Source organism: Aplidium turbinatum, chromosome 7 (assembly GCF_918807975.1).
Source record: "Aplidium turbinatum chromosome 7, kaAplTurb1.1, whole genome shotgun sequence".
Classification (NCBI taxonomy): domain Eukaryota; kingdom Metazoa; phylum Chordata; class Ascidiacea; order Aplousobranchia; family Polyclinidae; genus Aplidium; species Aplidium turbinatum.
In genome coordinates, this window is record NC_137478.1 from 24890740 (window position 1) to 24900195 (window position 9456).

The 9456-nt window shown below is 37.4% G+C and overlaps 1 protein-coding gene across 1 annotated transcript; it reads left to right on the forward strand.

The window, feature by feature from the left end:
• Positions 1–249: 249 nt before the first annotated feature.
• Positions 250–9139, forward strand: LOC145774675 (uncharacterized). Its single transcript, XM_082585968.1, has 6 exons — positions 250–504; positions 1052–1175; positions 1780–1845; positions 3501–3777; positions 6018–6151; positions 7666–9139. Exons 4-6 carry the CDS (start codon positions 3602–3604, stop codon positions 8202–8204), a joined length of 849 nt encoding a protein of 282 aa, XP_082442094.1. The 5' UTR covers positions 250–504; positions 1052–1175; positions 1780–1845; positions 3501–3601; the 3' UTR covers positions 8205–9139.
• Positions 9140–9456: the final 317 nt, after the last annotated feature.

A 9456-nucleotide genomic window follows, 5' to 3' on the forward strand; every position in this document is an offset into this window, starting at 1 on the left:
ATTTGTTTTCCCTCAGTAGCCCAACCAATTTATTTCGACTAAAACAGAAGCAACAATTTGGATTTCGAAACGTGTAGGTTAAGGTTATCATTAAGCTTAATTGAAAAGTTGCAGCTTTATTTCGAACCTTTAACTTTTCACTAAATTTAGAAAATTGTAAAGCAAAGCCCTGTTTTACAAAAAGTAACAAGTTGCATTTTTTCGTTTTACTTTTATACGATGAGTTCAGTTTTGTTATAAAAACTTTCTAAGTGAAAAAAAACTTGTATTTTTGAAACGATATGGTCTATAAATGACGATTAATATTTAGTTTGCCCAGATGGGTACAAAGAACACTTGAATGTTTGCTATACATTTGGAGGATACACAAATTACGAAGCTGCACTATCTAACTGTAAATCTGCTGGTGGCAGATTAGTTGATGTCTTGCCGGAAAATATAGAATATATTACTGAAGGAATAAAAAATCGTGGAGGAAATGACCACTGGATAGGTTCTTACGTAGTAAGTTTGCATGATTCGACACCTGTTGTAACTGCATTAATCAACAATTGCAATCGAGTCAACTGCCGATTTCAACAAATTAAATAACTTAGACAACTTCCAGGGTAAATGTTTGTCTGTTTTAGCTCCTGAATAGAATAGCATTTTTGTAGTAGCTTAGCCGATTTACGTTTGTAGCCTGGTAAGCTGATTGGCTTGAAATTTATTGACATTTGAACCAGAGATGATTGAACGTCAAAGATAATATTTTAAAACTGAAAATTTGAAACTTTCACTTGTCCGTTATAAAATTTAGTTCGTTTCATTTGTGTTTTATGTTATGCTATTACTTTGTGGTACGTTAGCCTATTTCAAAAGTTCTTTAAAAGGCAGATACAGTCCGGAATGGCCCGTTTCGGCGAGTCCGATTTGGCTAATCCGATTCGGCTAGTCCGATTCGGCGAGTTCCCTATTCGGCGAGAGCCTTTTTCGGCGATCTCTATTGTAAACTACTTACAGTTTTTATGACGTGAACCAATTTCACTTTCTGATGTTGACATTAATTTAGGTTCAAAGACAACTTTTGGGGAGAAAAGAAAGAGACTGCCCGGTAATTAAAAAGCAAGGCCTAGGATCTGAAGTTTTTGATGAAGTTCCGTGTAATTCTGCTTATCCTTATGTTTGCCAAAAGTGTAAGTAGCTTATTTGTTATTTTAATTTTTAGTTAGGTAACCCAATATTACAAGTAAACTTCTTTGCTTTTTAAAATTACATGCTACATCACGAGAAATTTCCATCAAAACTGTATTTTTTCACAATTTATTTGTATTAGCCTAACATAGCCCATGCATAGCCTAAGGTAGAAAAATCTATAGTTAGTTTTTTTACCTGAATTCTGATTTGGGATATTTATTCGGAAAGTTTAATTATATTCTAGCATATGTTTATATATCATATTTAGAAATTTTGATTTTTCCTGGATTTGATGCAGACAGCAGGAATAGTAGCTTATTTAAAAAATCCATTTTAGTTTGGCACCAAGGACCCAATTGACTTATCATTAAGCAGACAAAGCTTCACACTTTTCAGAAAGAGAGAAACTTTCTGAGGGGGACTTTTTTATTTTTAGTTTTGATGTTTTTCCCTCAAATAAAACTTTCTTTGTCTTGATGGAAAGTGCGAAGTTCTTATTATTTTGTAATTGGTCAATTGGGTCTGATGATGCCAAGCTAAAATGAACTTCACAAATAACCTACGCAAATTTATATTAGGCGTTGGCCTTTGTTTTTTATTTAGACGGAAATGCTTATTATTTGAATAAACACCTGGCTGATATTAACAGCTTTTATTCCAAAGACCAAGGTAGGTTATGTAAATTTCTTTGTATTTGATCACTAACTTTTGATTTTCTGATTGGTAGTAGGCTACATAATAGCTGAGGCTGCAATATATAAAGTAGGCTAAACCAGGCCCGGCAACTACAAAAAGTTACCTTCCCCCCCGGTCCGACAGATATTTCCAGTCCACACAAAAACATTTCAGACAGAAGATTCCTGCAGTATTTATTAAACATAGGCTAGATTATATTTGCACGTAGCCTAACGCTTATAATATTGTTGTGATATTTTGTTTGTCTGTTCTCGGGACTTTAGTCCCGGGTCTGTTATAGTAGGCAACACATTGATGTGGGGGCTGTAAAAATGGCGTCAAAATTTTATTGGCAACAGTGCAAACAAAGTTTTCAACCATGGCGACCTTTATACACAGGCCATGACAATGAGCAGCTTCAAATCTGACTGAAGGCCGATCTGTTAGTAGGCTAACCGAAATCGCTAGTAGCCTATTAGTTAATAGTTTGAGTAATAGTTAATAAATATAGTCTTTGTGTATATCTTGCGTGATTTTGAATTACTTTTGTGCTATTGTTACCATTCAAATAGCCACTCTTTTATTACAGTGTGGCGCAAATATGGGACCAAGGCTGATTTGAAATTGCATGCAAAGTTTATCTATTTTATTACCATTTGCAAGCACAGTTTATCTATTTTAAAATCAGAGAGAAGTTTTTTCTAGTTTTCTCGTACAAATCAATGGAATCATTTGTATGGTTTTTGTTTCGAAAAAATTGAAGACATATAAAACTAAATAGGAGAAATAGTTCGCGGCACCTTAGAGCAGGGGTGGGCAAATACTTCTTGGCGCAACCCCCAAAAAAATTACTTTTAATTCTTCGCGGCTCATACGTTTCGGAAGCATATAATTTTCCTCAAAATACTTTGCAATTCAATATCAATTTCAACACGGACGTCTCCGCATATTAAGCCCACATCCAGATTCCAGACAGGACATTTTTGGGCTTATTAAGCGAGGAACGATTTTCTGCCTATCCTATGTATACTTTCAGTAATTCCGGAATGGACCAAATTGGGCTTACTAAGCGGGTGGACCTATTAACTGGGGGCTTCATAAGCGGGGACTTAGCTACTAGCCTACCATTGAAAGTATAAATTTTATTGTAGGCTACAAAATTGTATAAAACTTATCACATCACAGAGTAAGTTATATGATTGTATTTATTTTTTCCAAACAAGTTATAGGTTATTGATAATCAGTTTAAACTGTTTCGCGACACACAGTGGATGGTCTCGCGACCCACTATTTGCGGACCCCTGCCCTAGAGTATTGTAAATGGCACCCTGTTTGGGAAACACTGGGTTAATCCATATTTTTTTGAGACTGAAAGTAAAAAAAATAAATGGACTACGCGTTTTATCCCAAGAACTATTTGAACTATTTCCTTTTCGTGACTATATGTGCCTATCCTGTTAATTGGCTAACCCACAAACCGGAATGTTTCTTGCTTTGATAATAATCCAAACGAATATTATCATTCCATGGCTCTGTTTAAAAATAATAGAGTGCGTTTTATTTTCGAACATAGCCTACCGCGTAGCTTTCTATAATGCTTATAGCCTAAGAGTCTAAAACTTTTATTATGCTGTTTTTTTTATTTGCAGAACAGTTAGAATCGGGTGGAGAATTAGAACTTCCTGTAACTGAGAAAACTGTGGAAGAAAAAACAACCATTGGCGTTAAAGGCCCTTTGACTGATTTTGCAATGATAGCATCAATTGCTGGAGTTATCACGTTAGTTGTTCTCGTTATTATTCTCAAAATCATATGCAACAGAAAACAACACAAGGCAACCAAAGAAAAAATCATGGAATTAAAAGAAAAGCGTGAGGTCTTTACATTGACAAATAACGAACTTCCTAATTCTTTTTCCAGTCTCAGGTAGGTTAAATGAAGAAATTTTTTATCGTTTAGGCTACGTAGGCTAAGCTATAGCCTCGCCTTCTTAGAGGCCTGATCTGAAAAAAAACTACTTCTTTGCAATAGGTTTATTAGTTTTTTCAATACAGGCAGTGCCGGATTAACCAAGTACGGGGCCTGTAGCAGATTGATTTAACGTATTTTCCAGATTTGATATTTGTTTATTATAGTGCAGCCGCTCTTGCCCCATCGTGTTTCGCAGATAGGCTAGTTTTTCATCAACTTCAATTTTGAAAATGATCTCTCTCCAGTAGGCTACAGTTAGTTACCATCATACATAGATAAATGCGTAACAAATTGTCAATGTCAGGAAACGTGGTGTCAATATTGTTTTCTTTAATCGAAGTGAAATAGTTGAGTTCTGGAGAGGAGCAATCAATAGCAATGTGCTTTACGAGTTGGTGTAGCCTATGCCTTGCGACGTTGCTCCAGCGCAGATTGTAGGCTGTCCAATACTGCAAGGAAAACTTCCACCGGGAATCTGCCTTTAGTTGATATCCATTGCATCTGAAACTGAGCGGCCACTGCCTACATTCTCATCGTGCGTTCGATTTTGGACAATTCTTCTTGTGCTTGTTGGTCGGTAATCCGGCACTTAAGTCAGCTTCTACGCCTCTGACTCAAACTAAGCGAATTGTTCTCTGAAAGTCTGTAGGGATCCTGCCAAAGAGGCACACAACGCTGAAGCAATGTTGAGATTTTGCCGCTTTGTTTGAAGAGAGGCTTGACTTGCTTGGAAGCGATCGGGTAAGCAATTTCAAAAAACCACTAAGGTTCCAATTTCGAGCAACTCCATTTTCTCAAGGAGTCCATTTGTCTGCTGTTGACATTCTGCCTTTTGCTCTTGGTCATTTGCAAGTTTCTCCGGTGCCTCCTTTTTGAAAAGAAAACGTTCTTTAATTACCTTATCTTAATGGCATCAGTTCTTCCGGACCATCGTGTTTCAGAGAGCTTCTTTAGCACTCCACCACCTGAACACTCCAGAACGGACCAACGGTGTGTTGAAGCAGCAAATAATAGCCTAGGATAGATATTTTCAACGAAGTCAAAGAACTAAACTGTTTCTGGACACGATTGTGCAATGTGCAGCACGTAGCCTACACCAACTAAATCCAGCGAATGAGCATAGCATGGAACATATTCTGCAACAGCACCAATTTTTTTTTTGACAAGTGCCTGTATGCTTACTCCGTTATATTTCCCGCTCATGTTGGACACGTTGTAATAACTCTGTCCAAGGCAATCGGCAAGATTGATACTCTTCTCACTGGTGTACAGTGCAGTCGAATAATCTTTCAAACAATTAGTATCGTGGGCTCGTGGCACTGGATCAGGCAGTTGCCTCAAGAGGAAATTACCGGTTTTTAAAGTTTACAATAATTAGGAAGGGATAAGACGTTGGGACTCAGTAATTTAATCCTAAAACTATGGTATTCTCCCATGCCATTCCAGTTTGCAAGCCAAAAATTACTTACCAATTATGTTCGACAGTTTTTTTTTTGCAAAAAAATGTTTTGCTCACCAAGCGCGGGCCCGTAGCAGCTGCTACATCTGCTACTATAGTTAATCCGGCACTGAATACAGGGCTATTTTGTCTACGGCTTAGGCTATAAATATTGGTTTGTGTTAAGTTACTAGTTACTTTAAGACAAAAATTATGTTGTTTGTGAATAAGATATCACTTATAATCTTGTCTTAGAATACTGTATGATAAGATAGCATTAGGCTACACAATTATAGCTCTAACAATGATGTTTCAATGAGGGCTATTATATGAAGTGAGATGGATTTGGGTGTGTCCGCAGTCGGTAAAAAAGTCGATTTCGAATTGATATAAACTTAATAAAATGAAAAAAAATAAAATTGTTTTTATAGGCCTAGATTCTTTCATGGAACTCTAAAACTGAAAATAATGATATAGCCTAGGTCCTAGGGTACAGTATAGGCCTAAGTGTTTGCTCTAATCAATTTTTTCACTTAAAGTTGCTGCTTCAATTGCCCCCTCTCCCTCGACTACGTCCCTGGCTGTAAACATAACTTTGAAGTCGAGGAAAGTAGTCTACCTTCTCTCTTGAAACAAAAGGGCGCTTTTAACTACAGTCGAGAAATAAATTGCCGTTTTTTTAGCCGACGCTCTCATGCAACATGACAACAAAATTTTGTCAATCTCAATTTTTTATGTCGTAACTTAAATTCAACAGTTCCCAGCAGAGAAAAAATTTGCACAAGTCAGAGGCTTTGCCAAGGCACAAACGCAATTGGCCAATCAAAAAATCGGATTCAACGAAGACACCAGTCGCTGAAGAAAGCTTTTCAAACAGCACAGCCTCTCCGGGTAATGTTAAGTTAATCTAAAGCTATAGGCTACCTACCGGCAAATGTTATCTACCTAAGCTATTTACGCTACGTAGCCTGCAGCAAGTTTGAAAAATATAGTTTTGGGAGGGAGGTTGCTTTCTTGTAGCCTAACTTACCAAAGACAGACATGACACAACAATAGAACAGGGTTGAGCATTATAACAATATATTTGAAAAATAGTTTTAACAGTCGAACGTTTTTGGCTTAACTTAAGCCCTTATTAGGAATCAGAAAATATTTATAAAAAATGCGATAAATTTCAACTTGAAGGTAACCAGCTAGCCAACTATGAGCATGAAGAAATACGCAGGGATTAAAAGCAATAGTGTGGAAAACAGACAGACGGAAAAAAAATTACATCAGGTCCAAATACGTAACTACAAAAGACTTTGCACCACAGGGTACGTGATGCATCTAGTAAATGTTGGTTTTGAATCTTTATCCTCGGACTGACAAAGCCTTGATTGGTTATTCCTAGTAGTTTCGCATAGACTACTTGTAGAGGCTCTTGACGCAGAGCCGGTTACCGAGATTGGCTGAGTGAAGTTTTCCGATTGTTGAAGTGCTGTTGCCGGGAAATTATTTCATTCACTAGGTGCCGCTGAATGGAGAGCAGTTCTGAAATGCGTTGCTCAAGCGCACACCCCGAGAGAGTAGAATCAGCGCCGCGTGAACTTGAGCCGGGCGCACAACCACTGACCTAACGGGGCGCGGACTGGAATGTTGAGACTGGACGCGCCTCCCACAAATAATTGTTTGTTTAAATTTGGGATGTAGGCTACTGTTTGATTAACAGTGCTTCCTGAAATTTAGTGTCAAATTGGGATATAGGCTAGAGAATTATCGATCTCTCTTTCGGTTCAAATTGAAAATTCTCTACTGACTCATTAAAAGGTTACGTAAAGTTAAGCCGAAAACGTTCGACAGTTAAAACTATTTGGTAATACGTAAAATATATTGTTAAGCAATAAACCATCTTGTTTGTTGTTACTTTTACTTTCAATTTCATCAGATGAACGTTGCAATTAGTGCTAGAAACGATATATTGTTATAATGCTCAACCCTGTTGTAACTAATTGTTGTGTCTTGCGGACTTGCCTGTCTTTGGTACAAGTTTGAAAAAGCCTTGCAAAATGTTTGTTTTGTAGCCTGCGTATAGAGTCATTACAGAATTTTTGTGCAAAAGCATTGTAGTGTTAACATTAAACGCCACACACTGCTCAGCAAATGGATGCTTTATCTATACGAGTCGTTATAATTTAGACTTGTTTGCATAATTCGTTAGCTCGCCTAATCTGTCACTTTTTTCTTATCCCCATGAGGTAACGAATTAGGCGAATTCTACTGTATAGCCTAAGTTTGTTAGCTTTTCTTTTAAAACGACTGGTTTCAAACAGTCTAAACTTGTAGGCCTACGTTAGCGGCATCACACGGTAGCCTACGTTTGATAGGACTTAAGCAAGTCGCAATTTAACGATTTTCATTTTTAGAATATGAAAATTATCACGCTCAATGTTCAATATCGGAACGGGAAAAAGGTTTTCAAAACTCAAGACGTCCATTTTACAATCAAAATTTGCTCCAAAACAGAAGGGAATCGCAAGAAAGTCACTGTGACGACGACACAAAAGGTGTTCTTCAGTGGAAAAAACAACACACAAGTAGAGGCCACACTATGCAGAAAAATTGCATACAGCTTCGAAAATTCTCTTACGGAGGTAAAATCTGCCTGGAAACACGACCTTCGTTGTATGCTTTGAATAACTGTGCAAGCTGTTACAGGACCAAAGATGGACCATTAACGCCAAAGAGAGACCATCAATGGCGCTATTTGAGTACCACCACTAGTTTTCAACCAAGTTCTGTAAATTTGCCTCCAATCGTGAGAAATTGGAGCTCAGAAAATGGTCAAAATTTGAACCCGAACAATACTTTTGCAGTTCAGCAAAAGGCTACAGTTTTACATAATCAACAACGGCAACTCAGACGAGGTCCTATTCGAGTGCATCGATACATTCACAGAACATAACATGGAATCGCAGACTTAAAGAGTAGCCAATCCAAAAACGTAATCCCATAGAAAAAAGGTGGCCTCAAGACACAGGAGGAATGGTTTACAATTTATGAGTAAAATTTTCAATTGTCCCTCTACAGTACCCTCTCTAAAGTTTTAGTCTACTCTCGATCACAACTGTTAGATACTTTGATACTTTTTTTGGCAGCGTTATCTTGTCTACTTTCTGTGTCATAATCATGTTTTTCCAATGCCGTTTCCGTGGTCGAAATATAAGTTGTATAATTGTACAATTGTTAACAGTGCTCAGCATTCTCAGTTTTTCCAATCTCGTTTCAGTGTCATGTTAAAAGTTATCTGTTTAATTTAATATAACAATTGATGGTATCGATAATGAAATGGATCTTTCAATCAATCAATGGTTTATTTGCCAGAAACAAGAACAGTGCGTGGTCGAAATATGCAAGCTGTAGTCTATCACGAGGCTATATTTCGACCACGTAGCCTACTGTTCCTTTTACAATACTAGATAACGGAAGAAGCGCCAAAATACACAAGAATTAAAGAATGACACACAAAATTATAGCATCTCAGGCGCAATGAGTTTCATTAAAGAGCGGCGTTCTAAAAGTAGTCAGCCATATTTGAAGTGGAATGCATGCTGAGCACTGTTAATAATTGTGCATAGACCTCAAACACATTGGAAGATATGCGCACCAGGAAAGGTTCTTTTTGAGGTCTACATATTTTGCCAATGTGATTGGGGTCCATGCATTGCCACCACAGGAATGCGACGCAATTACTTCCAACAAATCCGCTCCTGAATGTTGATTAGTAGTTTAAATTCAGTTAAATCTTAAAAACTCTTGCAAATAAACGATTTGTTTTACAAATTGTTACATAGCATCTGAATTCTGTATCTAATACACCGTCGTCATTGTAAAAAGAAATGCTTTATAACCGGATTTATACTTGGTGGGTGAAGGTTTGAACTGAGTGGACGGGAAGACAACAAAACCAACATCATGTCGACCTCCAAGCACACGGTGCAACCTAATTCGTACCCTGAACAATTCGTACCCTCATTTCGTACCCTGAAAACATCAAGAGAAAAAATAGCATAAAGCCGAAGTCGCTAATCGGAGTTTCCACAAAAATTTTAAAGTTAGGGTTAGAGCGGAAACTCCGATCCGTGTGCTATTTTGGCTTTTTTAAAAAAATTTCTCCATTTTTTTCAGGGTACGAAATGAGGGTACGAATGGTTCAG

Excerpts from the sequence above, each read along its gene's own strand:
- LOC145774675 (XM_082585968.1), top strand. The coding sequence starts at position 3,602 with ATGATAGCATCAATTGCTGGAGTTATCACGTTAGTTGTTCTCGTTATT. Across the intron at positions 3,778-6,017 it reads AATTCTTTTTCCAGTCTCAG|TTCCCAGCAGAGAAAAAATT; the intron begins GTAGGTTAAATG and ends TAAATTCAACAG. Across the intron at positions 6,152-7,665 it reads AAACAGCACAGCCTCTCCGG|AATATGAAAATTATCACGCT; the intron begins GTAATGTTAAGT and ends TTTCATTTTTAG.